General features: G+C 48.3%; 2 protein-coding genes across 2 annotated transcripts; one reads left to right on the forward strand and one right to left on the reverse strand.

The window, feature by feature from the left end:
- Nucleotides 1-5,145: 5,145 nt before the first annotated feature.
- On the forward strand, nt 5,146-7,295 carry LOC124688120 (protein transport protein Sec61 subunit gamma-like). Its single transcript, XM_047221836.1, has 3 exons — nt 5,146-5,300; nt 5,390-5,519; nt 7,056-7,295. Exons 1-2 carry the CDS (start codon nt 5,207-5,209, stop codon nt 5,503-5,505), a joined length of 210 nt encoding a protein of 69 aa, XP_047077792.1. The 5' UTR covers nt 5,146-5,206; the 3' UTR covers nt 5,506-5,519; nt 7,056-7,295.
- An 8,024-nt stretch (nt 7,296-15,319) lies between these two features.
- LOC124688121 (protein CYPRO4-like) lies at nt 15,320-18,842 on the reverse strand. The gene is made up of 2 exons (XM_047221837.1): nt 17,178-18,842; nt 15,320-15,804 (listed from the first exon to the last, which is right to left on the reverse strand). The coding sequence occupies exons 1-2, from the start codon at nt 18,840-18,842 to the stop codon at nt 15,523-15,525; spliced, it is 1,947 nt and encodes a 648-aa protein (XP_047077793.1). The 3' UTR covers nt 15,320-15,522.
- Between the last annotated feature and the right edge of the window lie 2,157 nt (nt 18,843-20,999).

Here is a 20,999-nt window from a genome sequence, read left to right on the forward strand (position 1 = left end):
TTTGTAAGGAAGGCACTTCCTGACAAAACAATTAACGGATAGTAATACCCTAGGATAGTTATCTTATTCTAGAAAGAAAATGACGAACAATGTTTGCGGAAGTCCTGAACTTTTAGTTAGAAAGATGAAGATTAGCAGGTGATCTTGATATGGTACATCGTATTCTGTACATTTTGTTTTAAGAAGAAAATGATTGTTTCGTGAGACAGCAACCAAAAGGTGAAGAATGTGCGACCCATGCCGTGTTTGCCACTTTTATTGATCACTGTTGATTTCAAGTCTTCCAAGTCCACTCCAGGACGATTCAATTGGTTGGGCTATCGCATTCAAGCGCGGGCTCGTTGCGTACGTCTTTTCTTCAACGACTTTGCTATTAGCTAAGGCAAATCAATCGCTAATTGGCAAAGGTCACCTTGCTTGATTGAGTGCGATCGACGACGCTGTGGAATTCACACGCATGCATGCATATGTACGCTGGGACTCCTTTGTGGAAAGCTGACTGGGCTGGTAAAAGTCGTCAAGGTCAATTGTTCATCCAACTAACCCAATCTAGCTCAAGGAATTTACATGCCAAGATACTGCTAAAACCAAGAAATTAACATACGCAAGTATAGTCTTGGTCATTCAGATTATTAGTATTCTGGAAAGCATGTTTCGGAGCAGGTGAGATACGGTTGCCTACTTTGCCTTGAGACTTGAGAGACCGTAGTGCGAATGAAGCATGTTTACCATAGAAAATGGATGATGCTAATCCTTGGTCGATCTAGAATGAAGTTAATTATCGGTTTGAACCACTTCTGCTCCGGTGCTCCTCCCCTGGAAAAAATATGGGCACGTAAAATACAATAATAGTGGAGATCTTTTCATAGATGTTCGTAAGAGGGCTCACGATCGTAATTTTGAGTGTAGGTCCACCGTCCGTACAGCCATGTACAGCCCCGTATGGTCCGCCGTTGTGTTGTACCTCGTTTTATACGTATCTACGGTCACGTGCGTGTGCCGAAATAAAAAAAAATGCTATAAAGATCTTGCTTATGTGATCTCTTCTTTTTTCTTGCGCGACGTATACATATCGTATCAATATAGACAAGTATACATGGGCTAGACATGAATTTCGGCGGATCCAACATAGGAAAAAATATCAACTATGACCCTTCAACTTAGTTTAGGGGGGGGCACCGGAGTAGCCCTCGGTTTGAACATGTAAACCAGTGAACCCAGTAAAAACCACTGATTCGGTGCGGTGCGATGCAAGCTGATGGTTTTGCGAGTTTTGGCCCAAACTACCCTGGCTTAATTAATGACATCATTCAATTTCATGTTCAATTCATTCTATGTAATTGGAAAATATGGTGCACGTATCATGATGTAAATTTAATGGTTTTAGAGTTGACTGAGCTCTAACATAATTCTCGAATCGGCTTAGAATTAGCAAAACTGATAGGCAGTTGACATGATCCACAATTCCATCACATCTGGCCTGAGATAGTTCTTGACGTCATTGGTTTGCACATGTTTTGTTTTCTATGAACTATGGTTTTGTCACCAGGGGCACCGGAGAGCACTAATGATACGAATCTAGAGACTATACAGAATCTTGGTGTAACTTTTGACTATCGGGTGTATTATGTTAGTTTATCATCGCTTTTTTAGAGCTTCTTAATTTGATCTACTGCAATAGTAGTATCTTGCTTAATCAACAAGTAACGTTATTTTAAAAAGCCTGAGTGAGACATTCATTGTTGATGACGTTATTTCGTAGCAAATGAACGGTAATTGATCTCTCAAGCAAAGTATACGAGTTAAAAAACACCAAAAACAGACACGAGCAATAAAATACTCTAACAAACTAATAGGCGTATCAAAGATATTTCCAAGAAAAACACATGCTTATGCTCCGGGCCGGATAAGCTCGAGGACGGAAAGGTGTACGCTGAGATTCAAAAGATGAGAAGAGACGACGGGGAAAAGCCTAAAGGGAGTGCTTGATTTGGTGCTGGCCGACGAGACACGCCCTGTAGCAATGGGATAGAACACCAACGGGATGAGGCATCATGCATGATTGTTGGCGTGAGCACTCAGCAGCACATATTTAATTAATTGACCAAATGAGCTTTTGACACAGGTCACTGATGCACATAATCGTGCTGGAATACAAGCTACGCCTCTACGGGACAATTAACATGGTAGTACAGACGATGGTTTCGTTGGTCTTATACTGATTTGAACTACTAGGCTTGATATACAGATGGAAAAGATAGGAATGAATGCGTATGGTCAGGCCAGCTACCCTTTCTTAGCTCCTTTGCATCACTTCAACCAGCACCGTAAATGCTAAAGCTAACTGAACTGAGCTCTGGTTTTTTTTTATGTTAGCAAGCAGCTAAATTCATTGATTAGAAAGGAGAGCACATAAAGTACAAGCCAAAAAAAAAAGGAAAAAAAGAGCTAGTAACCAGTGAGACATGCCTCAGACCGGATCAAACAGAATGGAAGCCCCGACCATGTTCGAAAGGATAGCTTCGTCTTGTATTCTAATAACTAGCGCCGGAACAGAGAGCTCTTCCTTCTAAAAAAATCCACCTATTTCTCTCCCGCCGAATCTCCCAACTAGCAACCATAAGCAGAGATTGTGCCTTTTTTCTGCTTGACGTCGATGCGTTAGTGATACATGGCTGCATCCAGTCCTTAACAGATGTGCCATTGCCCCAAGAGCCGGGGTTTAAGGAGGGCAGCTGGAATTGCAGTGCCAATCTGCTCCACACTTGCCTTGACGAAGAATTCAGCTAGGAGGTGGAAGGGTGCCTCAAGATTTCTGATGCATTGGACTGACCTTTGCTATGGCCACCAGCATTTGCACAAGTATGTTTGATCAAAAAAGCATCCATAACGCTAAAGCGTGAACTGACCTCTGTAAGCTACTGCGGGACATCTATTCCCGTCTGATCTGCCAGGTGAAGAATATCGCAATTATAGTTATTCGTAGGCGCGAAGATGAATCATAACCTTGACTTTCTCCAACAAGCTAGGAAGCTAGCTAACCTTGACTTTCTCCAACAAGCTAGGGAGCTAGCTGCCTAGCTGTCTTAACAGAAAGAGGAACAAGGAACATTTGTTAGGCGTAACGCAGTGCAGCTTGCGCCCTTCAGAGTCAGCCAAGCGAATAATTTCTGTCTAGGAGAATATAAGCCATTATATGCATATCCTTCAGGCCAAAACGATTCAAAGTAACTCAAAATATCAAATAAGAAAACTATTAAGTTTTCGCCAAGATATCAAATACGGAGAACTGAAATAGAACCACAGACACCGAAGGGCGGAAAACATAACATTTATGAAGTGGAGGAACTTTCCTTTTCACTGCTTTTGAGATTTAGGGTCTACTCGCTTCGTTCCAGATTAATTGTAATTTTAGCTTTGTCCTAAGCCAAACTTTTTTGAGTATGAGAAAGTGGAAAGAAAATTATATCAATATCTATAACATCATATTGATTTGACTAAATTCATCATGAAACATATTTTTGCCTACATATAGTTGATGTCGTGGATATTGTTAAATATATTTGATCAAACTCATAGAAGATTGATGTCATCGATAAAGATAGAAACTCAATTAATTTGCATGGAGTAATATTTTGTGTCGTGGAGTGGTAGAATTAGTATATTTCAAGGAGCGATGCATCACATTTTTCTCTTACTCAATGTTCAAGAAATCGTTAATCTTAGCTTATCGGTCAGCCTCAAAATGGAGATTAATCGCTTATGAGATGATTAATCGATTTTATCGGTCACCCATTTATCGGCTTAATTTTTTTGTAAATACTAATTTTCAGCACTAAATTTTATATAATATGGTTTGTAAAAATAATATTGGAGCATGGGGCAGAAGTATTACCTTAATTCTTTGCATCTGAATCAATAAAAATGGAAAATTTGAGCTAATGCACAGTTCTACAAGATCATAGGATGAAAATATTGACTACCATACCGAATTTCAGAGAAATTTCACTAACAATCTGCTGAAATATTGGTCACCGGAGTGGAAATCGGGCGAAATATCGGCTCTCAGACAGAAAATCAGCCAAAATATCGGTACCGCGATAAATTAGCCGATATGCTGAAATCTTATCGGTTACCACCCGATTCACGATAAATCGACCTATAAATCGGTATCTCTTACTTAAGAGTATAGTTTCTTAAACAATAATGCAAAAGAAGTGTGATTTTTGAAATAGAGAATGGACTTTGTACACATATCTTAGGGTACATTCACTTTAACTTTTTTTTACATCACTTTAACTTTATTTTCTTTTACCTGATGGAAGTGTGAAAAAGAGGAGCCCCTATAGGCCGCTTCACGGCTTCAGTGCGTGCGGGACTAACCGCCGCACACACAGCTCCGCCGTGTCCGCTCCCTCGTGGGCCGGCCCAGTAAAGCTTTCCCCATTTTTCTTTTTCTCTTTTTTTATTTTAAATCAAATTTAAGAAACTTCAGGTTTTTTAACAAAAAATTAATCAGATTTGGAAAATGTTTAAATTAAAATTTACTAAAAAATTGGTCAAAACTTTTTTGTTCAAGAAATAAAAAATTTGTTCCTATTTTCTTTGTTTAGAAAAATTATTGCTCAAAAAAGTTGGTTCGTAATCTTTTTTGTTCAGTAATAAATGTGTTGAACAAAATTTTTTGCTCAAAAATTTTTGCTCATATTTAAAAATATGTTAAAAAACAGAAAAAAAATAAGGAAAAAAGAAAAAAGGGAGAAGAGCGAAGAGCGAAAACCAAGAAGAACTAGAGAGAACCACGAACCAGAGGAAAAACGAAAAAAAAAATCGACCAAAAGCTTCTCAAATGTTCCTAAAACCGGGAGAACCAAAACAGTCACAATAAATGGACCGCATTAGCGTGCGTGCCGTATTAACCCACGCTAATGGGCGGCGAATAGGTTTTGCCGTGAAAAACGTATCGTTTCATGGGGATCCCAGACACGATAAAATTTGGCCCAATGAAGCCCAAAGAGTAGAGAAATATTCACATTCAACATTGGACCATATGCTTAAGATACAAAGCCCAGAAGGCCCATCTACTGGAGGATGCGTTTCATAAGGAGTCACGCCACCACGTCAAACACGCGCAGACCCACCTTCCCCTCGTCAGCTTCTGCTCCGGCGAGATCTCCCCTCTCCTCCCAGCGCCGCGCAGCCAGCCATGGACGCCGTGGACTCCGTCGTCGACCCGCTCCGGGAGTTCGCCAAGGACAGCGTGCGCCTCGTCAAGCGCTGCCACAAGCCCGACCGCAAGGGTAGGTCTCCGGCTCGGATCCGCCGCGGCGGTGGCCGCAGTTTCGGCCCAGATCTGATCGACGTACGGTTTGTTTGCTGGCATGTGCAGAGTTCACCAAGGTGGCGGTGCGGACGGCGATCGGGTTCGTCGTCATGGGCTTCGTCGGCTTCTTCGTCAAGCTCATCTTCATCCCCATCAACAACATCATCGTCGGCTCCGGCTGATTTGGTCCCCGCAGGTGCGTAATCGCGCCTGCGTCTCTCTCCGATCCGGGATCTAGTTTCTTACAGTGGAATTCCGTGCGTATGGTCTGTCCTTCGCTTATGATGTCCATGTTTGTGCTCCTTGTGGACGTGGTGCGTGCAATTCGCCGTCCTGGAAGCCTCCGCTGTGGAGTCGTAGATCGACTGGGTTACTCTGAAGAAATAGATTCTCACTTGTGTTCGTTTTGATCATGTCTGTTTGGTGGTGTGGTTGATACATTGGTACTTTGTTTGGATAAGAATTGGCCCTTTGGTTCGTTTTAACGAGGGAAATCGACCATAGTTCTTGAGATTCATACTCACCTAATCAATTTGGCCTGTGTGATTTTTCATTTGTGTGTACTAGGCTACTAGCAGCATGGCTTAGAAGCCAACTTTCAGCTCAGACGGGGTATTTTGAATTTATGATGCCCCTAGCCTCTTACAGCTTTTACCCTATCTCTCATTGAATCCTAGATGTTCCAGTCCTTCTGAATTTTAGTGTGAGAGCCACCATAAGTAGTATATGCATTATTTCCTACCGTGACCAAATCCACTGTAACAGCCAGTGAACGTTTGATGTATATATGTATTTGTAGTTATGCATATATCTATAGTTATATTTAACTTTTCACTACACAAGTAGTGATTATCTGTACCTATATACCCCATTTTCGACAAATCTAAATACCTCTATATGTTTTTTTTTGTTCGCATCAGAGATTAAATGTGCACACACTGCACACATGTCCAACAGTTGGTTTGATCTGCTTTAGTGGCTTCTCTTAGTTTTCATTGCTTACACCGTTTTGATCATCTAGACTATGCTTGATTCAGTGGCATGTTCTACCCTGTATAACTTTGCATACTTGTTTGCATCAGGTCCATTTTGAATGACCGTATGCATTTTTACAAGGATTCATGTTGGCCACAGTCGCACATATCTATCTGATATTTCAGAAAAAATGTGCTCCTTATACTTGTGTTTTGGTTGATGATTGTATATGATTCAGGATTCACAAAACATGTGATCACAGGCTTGTTGAACTACATCTGTTTGATCCGTTGCGTCCTGGATTTCTGTTCTAAACCTTGAATCCTGGCTTAGAGCCCTTAACCAGCACCCAGACCGATCAGTTACGAGCCCAAGATTTGCATGATGCTAGCTTGTTGTTGGCAATTCGAACAAATTGGTCTTCCTTGCATTTTCTAGCTACTTAAGGGGGCCTATTATCCAACCATAACCCGTATATGTAAGATTAGAAAGCATGGCTTCTTTGATAAGTATGAAGAACGGAATGCGTACTGTCACTGTCCTCTAACATTACCAATACCACTCAGATTTCGTATTTGATCATTTGGTATGTGTGCTTTAATGTCGTGCCTAGTTAACATCCAGATGCAATATTGCTTAATGAAATGTTGATCATGGGCAAGTAATCTCAATCTCGGTGTTCTGTTGCATTATACAAGTATTTACGTTATAGTGACATCATGATCGGTTCTAAGATGTTTTGTTACTCTTTCCACAGGCGAGGTGGTGCAGGATGAGCGGACGGTGTCGATTCATGGAGGTGGCGCTGTTTTTCTTGTCCTGGTACCGTAAAGCAATTCATTTAGGAGTTCATTGTGGAGGACAGTTCCCTTTTGTGTTTTTCATTTGAAAGAGTTGTATTGGTAGACCTGGGGCAGGCTTTGTACCTGATACCGGCTAGACCTTAATATGAAGAAATAGCGAGTAACAAGAATTGAGACCATATCATTTTCTCTCAGGTGCTTACCATGTCATCACGTGCTTCTCTGAAACCACAATTAAATTATACTCCCTCCGATGCAAATTACTACTTTCGTAGATTCAAATTTGGATGGCAGGGAATGGTAAAACTAGCTGAAGGATGAGTAGCAACATGGTAAATATGAGAGGACCGACAATTTGGGTAGGATGGAGTAGTAAAATTAGTTGAAGGTTGCCTTGCAACATGGTAAATATGAGAGGATCGACAATTTGGATAGGAGGGAATAGTAAAATTAGCTGAAAGGTTTTTTTTAAAAAAAAAAAACATAAAAGGGGTCAGAAGACCCCGGTGGAGCTCTTATATTGAACCAAGTGGCAGGTACATTTTACAGAAAAGCCCTTTTACATCTCTTGCCCAGATAAACCTAAACTTTGAAGAAAGGGCCTTCCACTTTACAAAAACCACCCTGACCAAAAAGGAGAAAAAGCAATCGGGTCCAGGGTAATCTCCGCCACGCGCCGCCGGCGAACTCCAGGCGTCACCGCCGAATTCCGAGCGCATGATGCTCGAACGCTCCTTGCCGACGCAAAGGTCAAGCCCCTGGCAATCACCAGAGAGACGGGGACGAACCACTTGTCTCCCTCGTGTCGTCGAGCTCCAGCAGCCGACCGAGAGGGCCTCCGTCATGGAGGTTGTTGAAATCGGGCCACCATATTGGCCATGGATCACAGTGACAAGCTTGGTCACCGTGTATTTCGCTCGACGAAGATCAGCTCCAGAGAAGGAGCCCGCAGATCTGCCAAAAGCAGGGTCGTCGGAGATCCTCTCCCAATCTCCACCGCCGCGGTGGCAAGAGAGAGGGGGATCGAAGACGAGCTCGCCCAGATCTGGAGACTCGAAGAAGGCCTTTATTGGAGAGGATGACGCCGTCCTGCCGCCGCTCGCCTCTGGCTCCGACCACCGGAGCACCACGAGCAGCTGCAGCACCGCCGCCAGCAGCATGGAGAAGCCCAGACTCCACCGCCACCACCTCAACACGGGCATCAAGCCAAGATCCACAAGAGTAAACAGCAAAACTAGAGAAAGGAAAGACCTAGACTAACCTATACTACTCCGGCGCGTCACCTTCACCGCCTCCGGCCGGCTATTCCGGCGGAGTGGCTCCGGATCTGCCCGGCGGAGAAAGAGGTGGAGGCCAAGAACTGTAGCAGGCTGAGAGCTGTCTGGGGGGGGGGGGGGGGAATGAGGTCCCCACGATGTTCGTCAATAGTGACTAGTAAATTAGCTGAAAGGTTTGCCTTGCAACATGGTAAATAAGAGAGGACCGCTGGGATTAATTGATTGCAAACATAGACGGTTGCAGAGTTCACCCCGACTCCGATTACAACTAGGCGAACAAGCAGGCTCTACAAATAGACGAGTTAATAGCATAAAACCACCACTTTGATGGTGAAATTTACCATCTACCACCACTTTCCGTTCGCGGGACAGAAAACCACCAGATTTTGCGAGATTTTTTGCGGAATGCGCTAAACGTGAATTAACAACGAATTGACAGAGAATCGACAACACAACACGATAACTTGGCGACACGGACCGGGTCCCGGTGTCGACTCAATTAAAAAATCTAAATTTCTACAAAAAAAATAAAACAAAAGTGGGAGGTCGTCCCCTTCCCCAACCCGCCCCGATTCCCCGCCGCATAGAGTGCCGCCGAGCGCCGCCGCCTAGCTCCTCCGGCCGGGCGCCGTAGCTCGCCATAGGCGCGAATCCCGCCGCCATGCCTCTCCCTTGAGCTGCCCCCGTGGTCACCTGCCGTGCGGGGGCTCACCGTGCGGAACTCCTCTTGGTGGCCGAAGGCTGCACCCCTACCCGGAGGCGGCCCGTGCGGCCGGCGGAGGACGAGCTCCTCGCTCGTGCGGACGTGCTCCTCGCTCGCGCGGCCGACCGCTAGAGAGAGAGAGAGGAGATGAGATGGGTGAGAGAGAGTAAAGATAGGTGAGGAGACGTACCGCGAGCCGGCCCCATTCCCCTCCCGGAGGCGGCGTAGAGGAGGAGGCCGTCTCCGCCACGGCCGCGCGCGAGATCAGCCGGTCGGAGTTGAGGCCGGGTTGCATTCCTCGCCGCACTAATCGTCGGATCTAAAGCCTGCTCATCTAGGGTTCGGCTAGCGGTGTAGATACACGCGAGAAGGGGCGGCGATCCTCGATTCCGGCAGCGGGGAGGGTGGCGGCCTCGACGGCGGCGGCCCGGCCGGCGGATGTCGGGCCGGGGAAGGAGACGGACTTCTCCCATTTTTTATGTTTATTTTTTAATGTAGCCTAAAAGTGAAACCTATGTCCAAATCAGTAAATTCACTAACCGTGATGCCACCTCAGCTCGGCAATGGGCCCCACCAGTTAGATCCAGTGTCAATTTGTTGTCAATTCACGTTTAGCGCATTCTGTAAGAAACCTCACAAAATCTGGTGGTTTTTTGTCCCGCAATTGTAAAGTGGTGGTAGACGGTAAATTTCACCATCAAAGTGGTGGTTTTATGCTATTAACTCCAAATAGACCGTCCTCTCTCTCCGCATTGGTAGATTATTACACGAGATCGATTGCAAAATACCCACGAGAGGCCTATCTTTAGACTCAAAAGGGCAAGAGCATGAACTCGGGCGAGGTGATCGTCGGAGGTAAGCGGTGGCAGGTGCAGGCGGCGCAAGGGCAGCCAAGCCTGAAGTCGCAGAAGCGCAAGCAGAAGCACCTGTATCTGGTGCTGGACGACTGGAACCAGGGCTACACCATCCGCAAGATCGACGACGACGGCGACATCCGCCTTGACCTTAGCGACCCCCCTCTCCTCCGTCTAGCCTCACCCGAGCCAAACTACCGCATGTTCTTCACCTCCCTGGGCAGCCGCATCCTCGCCGTCAGCAACCAGCACCCCGCCACCCTCGCCTACGACACGGACACGGCGGCGCTGGCCGTGGGGCCTTCCCTGCCGGACGCGCTGCTCAACGGCCTAGACATCTTGGTCGTCCCTGCCGCCGAAAAGCTTTACGCGTTTGGGCAAGGCAGGGACCGGCCTCATTGCGTCGAGGTGATGTCCTCCTCCTCTGCCAAGCAGCACCCGTGGCCGTGCAGCAGCTCTCTGATCCCGAGCAGGGACTGGTCCTGGAGGAGCGTCGCGCCGCTGCCCTTCACCGAGGGCGAGGTGATAGACTCCTACGCCGTGCACTCAGACGGGCGCACCGTCTTCGTCTCCTCTAGCTTCAGCCGCATCTTCTCCTTCGACGCCGGTAGAGAAAATTACAAAAAACCACCACATATCAGGCAGACGTTTCAAAAAACCACCACTATACAAAAATATTTCAAAAAACCACCACTCTACAGGTAACACGTTGCAAATAGCACTGATTCCACTCTGATGCTGTTTTAATCGCCAAACTGACATGTGGGTCCCATTGTCAGGCTGACGTGGCGGTTAATAATGATAAAGGGAGAAGATAGTTCTAGTTCTGGGTTTGTTTGTAAATTTCCATGGTCAACATCTTCTTCCTGGGCCCTCTGTCTCAGCACATGCATCTCACGTGGTCACGCCGGCCGTTCTTGCCGGCGCCGTACGGCCGCCGGCCGCGAGCAGCCGCGCCGTGCAGAGCGCACGCCGTCGCTCCCTGCTCTCCCGCGTGGCCTCCCGGAGCACGGCCAGCGCTGCCACCACCTCGCCGTCCTCGTCCGCGTGTGCCGCCTGTGAGTTCCCTGCGCGCCGCCGGCGAGTTCCCCGTGTGCCGCCTGGCTAGTTCTCCGGCAAGAGCGGGCGAGGCGAGCGTCGGCAAGAGTGGGCGCGGGCGAGGTCGGGCCAGGGGCCGGGAATGGGCCGGGTGGGGCGAGCGCGAGCCCCGGCCAGGAGCTGACCATGGTGCTCACGGGTAGTACCGCCGCCGCCTGGTGCTTCTCTGGCCTCGCCGCAACCCGCCCCAGCTCGACTACGCGTGCGCTGCTTACCTTCCTAGTCATGACCTCGTCTCGCCCCCAAGTCACCGCTCTCTCCTTCCTCTGTTCGTCGAGAACACGAGCGGCATTCAGAGCGCGCCACCGTCAGCATCGTGCTCCTTCCCGTCTCTGTAGACCTCGCCGAGACAAACAACCATGTCATTTAGCTCCGCCCCGAACCAGAGGTCCTTCCTGGAAAAGGAATCGGCACGGGAAACTTTCTACCGCCGTCGCCGTGCTCGTCTTCCTCCGCTCCTGTAGGTTGCAATTGCGCCGCCACCGGTGAGGGCACGCTGATGCTCCATCACGCGTAGATTGTGCGCGCGCCTGGCATAGACAGGTCGTTCCGAAGCCGTCGAGGCCGAGTCCAGGGCCGCCGCGCCGACGGCGTCGTCCAGCTCACGCACGGGGCCGGCGCTGTCTCGAGCCGCTTCTCAGATCGCCGGCGGCAGATCCCTCCTATCGCTCGCGTTGCTCGAGAGCTGCAGCAGTGCCGACGGCCGCCCACCGCTGCAGGTGCTCCTCTTTCTCAAGGACGCCGGGGAAGAGTTCGTGGCTAGCACGAGACGGCCGCCGCCCGCCGCTCACGCGCGGACGCGTATCCAAGCCAAGAGCCTCCTTCCAGCCAATTTGGTCAACGCAGCGTTCCAATTTTTTGTTTTTCCTAAACTATTTTTTTTTAAAAGAGAGTTGCCCACATGTTCCCAAGATTTTACAAAAAAAAAATCCAAGGTCTTTTCCGCAAAATGTGCATAGCACGTCAGCCTGACAATGGGACCCACATGTCAGTTTGGCGATTAAAACAGCATCAGAGTGGAATCAGTGCTATTTGCAACGTGTTACCTGTAGAGTGGTGGTTTTTTGAAATATTTTTGTATAGTGGTGGTTTTTTGAAACGTCTGCCTGATATGTGGTGGTTTTTTGTAATTTTCTCACGCCGGTAACGGTAGTGGTGGCAGATGGAGCTTCCATGGGGACTGGGAGCTGCCCTTCGAGGGCCAGGGATACTTCGACAGCGACCTGGACGCATGGGTTGGGCTCGACCTAGACGGCTACATTGGCACCTGCCAGGTCCCCTCCCGTAGCACCGGCGGCACAGCTGAGCAGCTGGACTGGAAGACGGCCAAGGACAAGCTGTGGAACGAGGAGCAGCATCTGGAGCCTACTCTCACCTGCATGGGCAATGCCAGGTTCTGCCTTGTGGATTCTGTCGAGGGAGAGCTGCGGGTCACCACGTTTCGCCTCAGGTACAGTCGTAAGGGGGAGCTGCAGATCATCGACCGCAGCACCAGCTCGTGTCCAGTGCCTAAGTACACCGGCAGTTTCTCACCCGTAGCGTTCTGGATCTAGTTATTTGCTGTTTAGGTTGATTACTAGCTCGTATATGCAATGCCACATTAGCTCTCTGTCCGTCCTCCTGGATGTAAATTATGATCATTCCTTTGACTGCTCAAGCCTCAAGAGATAGTATACCTCTGCATTTTCGTCTTCCTCTTCTTTCTCTTGTAACTGCCTTCAAGTACACACAAACCACATAATTTCGCATGACATAGTAGATTAACATTATTATTCATATTGGACTGGGCCATAAAGTTACCAGGGGAAGAAGCAGCAACATGTCTTCGCTAGTCGCAACAATTTCTGATTGAACAGTTTGGTCTCCAACTGAAGGACCAAATTAAGGGGTTGAGACCTGTAATAGTTTCAGTGGAAAGAGTTAAATTCATCGGTAGTCATGAAACTTGTCGCGCAAAATCAGTTTGGTCAATGTACAACCAGAATATGAATTTACGGTCACTGAATACGCGTCGGAGATTCACATGCGGTCACCGCTCGCGACGTAGCGTCGTATTTGATGATGTGGCGCTAAGTGGCTCCTACTGCCAGGTTACTTAACATGGAGATAAGAATACCCTGCTAGAGGAGGGTTTTTGCAAAACTATCATCGGCCGATGCCGGCTGTCCCCAGCGCCGCCGCTCTCCGGCGAGGCTCCGCCTCAACCTCGTCCTCCGATTCCCCTTCTTCTCAACGTTGTCCTGCACCAGCAGGGAGCCTCGCCGGAGAGCAGCGACGCCTAGGACAGCCGGCATCGGCCAGGCGGCAGCTGTAGTGGCTCAGGCGCATCCCCAAAGAGGGGATTGTTAGAGAGAGCCAGGAACAGTTTTGCAAAAACGCCCCCCTCTAGCTGGGTATTCTTATCTCTCTGCTAAGTTACCTGACTGTGGGCCCCACTTAGCGCCATGTCAGCAAATACTACCCCCTACATCGCAAACGGCGACCGTGTGTGAAGCTCTGGTGCCTATTCAGTGAACGTAAATTTGTATTTCTGTTGGACAATGACCAATCTGATTTTGCTCAACAAGTTCCATGACCAGTTATGGGTTTAACTCCAGTGCAAACATACCTGGATAATGGTTTTTGGAGTCAGGTAAAAGCATCTCTAGCAGAGCCCGTAAAAGGGTCAAAACCGAAAAATAACCGACAATATACGGATTCAGTTTGGAAATCGGCGCAGATCGTTACTCTAAATGGGACGAAACTGAAAAAAAATAACAGGTCAAGCCCGAAAACCAAACTCCACCCCTTATTTGTAGGGGTTTGGAAGGCTAAACTGTATTCCCAATGGTGTTTTGGCTGGCTGAATCTTCAGCTCCGAACAGTGCAGTTCCGCCGGAGGACTTCCGGAATAGGACTAAAATTCGGCAGAGGTAGAAGAAGAAGAAAGCAGGGAAAAAACTGACATGTGGATCTAATAGTATATTTAGGAATATGTTTGTTTACAGTTTTAATTTACGGATTCTGATCTATGCCGACACTTTTTCAACCCGTAAACACGAATTTAGTGGACTGAACTCGTGTTGTTTACGGACTCTGTTAGAGATGCTCTAACATACATATAGGGTGTGTTTGGTAGCCCGGGGCTACTCAGAAAATCTCATCCCAACCGAGATATGGAGCAAAGAAGGCGTTTGTTAGCCCAGGTCGGGTCTTATCAGCACTGCCCAACTCATACGAAAAAGGGCTCAGAGCCAGGCTGAGGAGGGAAGCTCAAATCGGGCTTCGCTCCTCGCCCAGGCTCTCCTCATCCCCGCAAAGACCGTAGCAGCCCGGCTGCGCCCCCGCACCCCGACCCCCACCTCTCTTCTCCCTCATTTTCCCCCGTTTCATCTCTCTCTAGTCAGCCATCCCCAAACTCCCCCGTCCGCAGCTCACGATAGCAGCCACCAACCGCCACCCCCGACCGCTCCCCACGCCGCTCCTGGCTCCTCCAGGCATGGCCTCGCCCGCCCCGGCCGCCGGCAGCAAGCTCCGCTGCCACGGCTTCCCCTCGCGCATCGTCCTCGCGTCGCCGCGAGCACCTCAACGTCGCCTCGAGCCAACGCCGCCCAACGCCTCCTCGCGTCACCTGTCCACGCCGCCTTCGTGCGCACCCATGGCGGACGACGGCCAAGCGCCGGCAGGGCCGTCAACGATGCCGCCGACCAGCTCGATTCCCTGCACGCGAAGCCTCCAGGACCTGATTGCTTTCTATTTATCGATTCAAGGTCCTTTGTGTAAAAAATTCGAACCAGCCTGGTTGACCTCAGATTTTCTTCCCAAACAACATCTTGGTTGAGCATGTATGAGCATACCCGACCTACCAAACGTGTGGTAAAATCCCAGCTCAGCTTGTATGAGGTCAACTTGTCTCACTTGAGAATGGGTTTCTCTGGTGACCCGGGCTAACAAACACACACATAGTATTCTCTTCTTTTGAGCGTCTGAATCACCACTGTAATTGTTTAAAGAAACTCATTGTAACTGAAGAACCAAACATAATGATCCTCAGTTCCGCACCTTGTAAACACATTTTGTGCCCGCGCAGTAACCAGCCCAGCTGCAATATGTTACTATTTCATAGGGATCACACTGGGAACAATCCAACTTCAACCAGAAGAGTATAGCGTCCGCATTGCCAATTGGGCCTGGGGCATCAAACTAAAACACACAGACAGATGAATACAGCACATTTGCAGAGTTAAAAAATACCAGACTCCTTAAGAAAGGAGTTAAAAATACTAATCCTTCACTCCAGAAAAGAAGTTCAAAGTCACTCTAGTACAAGTCATCACTGTTGTAAAATAGTTCTACTAGCAATCCATAGAATTACTGATCCAGTCACAATCCATGACTAGATAGATAGTCATCACCACGCTTGAGAGTCCAAATCCGCAAGTCAGAATTACATGACAACACGGCGACCAAACTGACTGAAGAAACACCAGAGACGGCAGGCAGCACGGAGCTACCTCTGGCTAGATACGCTGAAGGAGGTGACCTTCATGGGTGTCGCGACGACCAGCGGCGCCTCCGGGCAGTCGCTCGTGTCGTACTTCTCGTGCATGAAGCGGCTGGCTACGATGGACTCATCCTTGGGGATCACCTTATAGCAGTAGCAGCTCTTGAGGCCTTCCTGGTTTTGGTAGCACTCGTGGTGGCTGTTCTTCACCTGAAGGAAGTTCCACACCACGCTGTACTTTCCCACCGTCGTGACGAGATGCCTCTCCTGCTTTCCATTCTCAGTGACCTGCATGATTACTAGATGAGCGGCTGGTACTTGATAGTAAATGCAAGCACAATGTTAAGTGCGGCAGCAGATATTCTTAATACAAAAGATGGCCCTTTAAGCTATTGATAGCTAGAAGAAAAGCTTTGTTGCCATGTGCATATAGTGAAAGAATATCACGTAATTCTAAAGAAGCAGAGGCAACCATGATCACGTAATTCTAAAGAAGCAGAGTCAACCATCAACAAAAGTAATCCTCAAGGTCACTAATGAGTAATTGCTAACCTTTCCAAAGCAGCTCGACTGAAATATTATAAAACTGCAGAGATAACTACTATGATCTATCAACAAAGGTAATAGAGTTTACTAATGCGTAATTGCTAATAATTCCCTAAGTAGCTCGACCATGATGCAATATACACAAATCATAGCCCAGATTTACATACACTATAAAGATGGACAGCGTGTCATCCTCAAATCTCAAATCTAGACACTGTAGATAACAAGAAGTACTAAGAGGTTCAAAAAGAAAGTGAAAGTAAAATGGTATGTATTTGCAGTAGCTACACTATTCTGCCAGCCATGTAGTAAGTTTGATTGTGGTGACAAATTTTCAATTTCTACAAAATGTCAAACCAGCTTGCTGGTCCTTAACCATTTGCTAGTGTCAATAATGGAGGTCTGATACAGACCAAAAGCAAGGTAGCATATGGAACTTCAATAGCTGACAATATTAACAAAAAAAATGCCCTCCACAAATATGAAATATAGTATACATGGCCTATAATAGTCAAAAGAAAGTCAACATAAAGGAACAAGTCCTAAATGTCAGGGCATGAGCAATGGTGGCATACACAACTAGCTGCTCCATGTAAAAAAGTTGTAAGAAGCAACATAGTGAATTTTATCTCTCCAATGGAAGCTACAACTTTAGTCAGAAAAAGGAGAGAAGAGACCCCACAAATATGACACTATGTATCTCTTTCTCTCTCCAAAAAGCATGCTTTTAGGACTGAAGATCCCACTTCTTGAAGAGGAGGCTGCCTCCTCATCCGAACCTACTTTGGACCACCCGAACCTAACTAAAGGTGTGAAGCAGCACCTCTAGGGCAGTGCATTGGGCATGCCCTCACAAGCAGAAGCCACAATACAGAATCTAGCACCATGTGTCACTGAAAACTTTTCTACACAGCATAACCACAAGATGTGGGGGCACAGATCATAAATTGGTAGTTACAAATATTGAAGTTATCAAATGGTATCACTTCCAGTCAAGTGAGTAGTCCCTACTAAATGCAACATAACATTTATCTATAAGAAGTATTCAACTCTTCCTATAATGAAACAGTAAGTAAATTTGAACAGGAATTCACAATAGAAAGAAGTGTACTGACCCATGAGAACCTGCCCTCACGGAACTTGCTGTTGTCCCCTGCAAGATGAGAGTGCAGTGGGCTGAGCTTGAGCAATCTTGGGGCAGCAATCCTGTTCCCCATCCTACCACCAAATCCAGTCTTCTCCTTCCCATCCTTGTCGATGAAAATGGTGCATATGAGAATAAGGTAAGAATCGGTTGTCCCGAGTATCCACTTCCCGTCGTAAGTGACATCCACATGAGTAATGGGCAAACCCAGCCCTGGGAAGGCCGTCTTCGCCATCCTCATAGAGCTCTTTGAGTACAAACGAATCTTGCCATCGAGTGAGCCAACAACAATGGACCCATCACCAGTAGATGCAAAGCACTGGAAGTTAGTCCCCCTGGTGAACTGATGGCCCTGGGTCCATTCCAATACTGGGGACTCCATCGAATTCGCCAAGTTCTGCACGATGCCATGGCGGTCCCTCATATCCCAGCGGCACAATCGGTTGTCATCCAGTCCCAAGAAGGTGGACTCCGACGCATCCATCTGTGCGCCCTTGCTGTCGTTGGTGATATCCCTCATATTGATGTCTGCCCCATCCTTGCCGAACTTCCACTGCGAGACCACCCTCCCGGTCTCAATGTCAAGCTGATGCACCCCCTTGGCGTGCGGCTTCCCATCGGTTGCTGGGCTCATCAGGAGCATGTTTGTCTCGGCACGCATCAGAAGCGCCTTCTTGGGCGTGGTGAAGTTTGTTCCCCCTCCGGAGATCTTGACAGAGACGCCCTTCCCATGGATCCCATGCTCGAAATTCTTCACCACATGTATCCCTGCATCCCCGACAAGGAAACTGTTATCAAGCGCGCCCAGAGCGAGGCTCTGTATGCCACCACCATCCTCCTCCACGGGCTCCTCAAACTCCCTGAAATCCTCCATGAGAGGCCGCAGCATCGGGCTCCGCGCAGGCATAGGGCTGCTGCCGCCGCCCTTGGGGCCCGGCGAGAAGGCGTCGGTGGCGTCCTCCCATATGGACTCGTCCCCGAACTCGGGGCGCGCCCAGGCCGCGAAGTCCTTCCCGAAGACCTTGGCGCGGCCCTCGTCCGTGGCGGCCACGCCGTAGCTGTTCTCGAAGAGGCAGCTGTGGTACTTGGCGTTGAAGTCGCCGTAGCCGTCGGGGTGCAGGAACTTGAGCGCCCAGACGCCGTCGGCGACGAAGTCGACGCGGCGCTGCGCGGGGAAGGTCTTGAGCTGCAGCTCGGGCCCGACCCTGGCCCGGATCTTGGAGCCCACGACGAGGCACCACGGGCCGGCGGGCTCGTCGTCGTCGTCGGAGGAGGGGTCGCCCGAGCGGATGAAGGACGCGGCGACGAGGCGGTCGGAGATCACCCAGCGCGCGGCGGGGGTGGAGCCGCCGATGTGGAGGTAGAGCTTGACGGCGTTGAGGGCGGCGGCGGCGGCGGCGGGGTTGGGGGTGGGGCTGGGGTTGGGGGAGATGGGGTCGGAGTACTTGAGGTGGAGGTTGCGGAGGTGGGTGTCGATGGCGTCGATGGAGGCGGGGGTGGGCAGCCTAGCGGCCCTGGAGGCGGAGGCGGGGGGAGGGGTGGAGAAGTCGGAGGAGGCGTCGGAGGCGCGGGAGGCGGAGTCGTCGTCGTCGGAGTCGGTGAAGTCGAGGTCCTCCCGGCTGTGCGAGCCCCCCATGGCGGCGGCGGTTAGGGTTTGGGCGAGGAGGCGGACGGAATGGGAGGGGAGGAGAGCGTGGGCGAATTTGAAATTTGGGAGTGGAGCGGAGCGGGGGAGGAGCGTGTGCGGCGGAGATCTTGGGGAGACGAGACAATAAAAGATGCAAGCGAAGGAGATCAAACGGCACGCCTCCATTCCAAATTTGCCTTTTTATTTTCAAAATTGGTCACCATGTCAGATCCACGTTTGTCCGATTTTTTTACCTCCTCCGATTCTCCGATTCGTATTACTTGACACTAATACAGATATGTCTAGACATATTAGTTGTACATATATTTATTTTACCATTAAATAATATGGATCGGAGAAAGTATTGAAAACGACTCAATTGAGTGTATGAAGCTCTTGAAGACCCGGATTAGGTGAACGCAATGCACGAGGAATTGAACAACTTCAAGAGGAACAAGGGTGTGAACCTTAGTAGATAGGCCTAGCAATTGCCACAATGTTATCGGCACCAAGTGGATCTTTAAAAATAAGCATGATGAGCATGGGATCTTTATCCGCACTAAGGTAAGATTAGTGACTCAAGGGCACTCCCAAGTTGAACGCGTGGATTATGGTGAGACAATTGCACCCATTTCTCGACTCGAGTCTATATGTATCCTTTTGGCATATGTTTCTCACCATGGTTTCAAGCTTCAACAAATGGATGTTAAAAGTCTTCCTCAATGCTCCGTTGCAAAAGGAGGTATATGATACGTCCCAAACGTACCTATAATTTCTTATGTTCCATGCTACTTTATTGATGATACTCACATGTTTTATACACACTTTATGTCATTATTATGCATTTTCCGGCACTAACCTATTGACGAAATGCCGAAGAGTCAGTTGCTGTTTTCTGCTGTTTTTGGTTTCAGAAATCCTACAAAGGAAATATTCTCGGAATTGGACGAAATCAACGCCCGGGGTCTTATTTTTCCACGAAGCTTTCAGAATACCGGGGGAGATACGAAGTGGGGCGACGAGGCGCCGACACCACAGGGCCGCGCGGCCAAGGATGGGGCCGCGCCGCCCTATGGTGTGGGGCCCTCGTGCCTCCACCAACCCTACCCTCTCGCCTACTTAAACCCTTCGTCGCGAAAACCCCAGTACTGAGAGCCACGATACGGAAAACCTTCCAGAGACGCCGCCGCCGCCAATCCCATCTCGGGGGGATTCAAGAGATCGCCTCCGGCACCCTGCCGGAGAGGGGAATCATCTCCCGGAGGACTCTTCATCACCATGATCGCCTCCGGATTGATGTGTGAGTAGTTCACCCCTGGACTATGGGTCCATAGTAGTAGCTAGATGGTTGTCTTCTCCTCATTGTGCTATCATGTTAGATCTTGTGAGCTGCCTATCATGATCAAGATCATCTATTTGTAATACTACATGTTGTGTTTGTTGGGATCCGATGAATATGGAATACTATGTCAAGTTGATTATCAATCTATCATATATGTTGTTTATGTTCTTGCATGCTCTCCGTTGCTAGTAGAGGCTCTGGCCAAGTCGATACTTGTAACTCCAAGAGGGAGTATTTATGCTCGATAGTGGGTTCATGCCTCCATTGAATCTGGGACAGTGATAGAAAGTTCTAAGGTTGTGGATGTGCTGTTGCCACTAGGGATAAAACATCAATGCTTTGTCTAAGGATATTTGTGTTGATTACATTACGCACCATACTTAATGCAATTGTCTATTGTTTGCAACTTAATACTGGAAGGGGTTCAGATGATAACCTGAAGGTGGACTTTTTAGGCATAGATGCATGCTGGATAGCGGTCTATGTACTTTGTCGTAATTCCACGATTAAATCTCATAGTACTCATCATGATATATGTATGTGCATTGTTATGCCTTCTTTATTTGTCAATTGCCCAACTGTAATTTGTTCACCCAACATGCTATTTATCTTATGGGAGAGAAACCACTAGTGAACTGTGGACCCCGGTCCATTCTTTACATCTGAAATACAATCTACTGCAAACTCTGTTCTTTACTGTTCTTCGCAAACAAGATTCATCTTCCACACTATACATTTAATCATTTGTTTACAGCAAGCCGGTGAGATTGACAACCTCACTGTTACGTTGGGGCAAAGTACTTTGATTGTGTTGTGCAGGTTCC

Source organism: Lolium rigidum, chromosome 2 (assembly GCF_022539505.1).
Source record: "Lolium rigidum isolate FL_2022 chromosome 2, APGP_CSIRO_Lrig_0.1, whole genome shotgun sequence".
Classification (NCBI taxonomy): Eukaryota; Viridiplantae; Streptophyta; class Magnoliopsida; order Poales; family Poaceae; genus Lolium; species Lolium rigidum.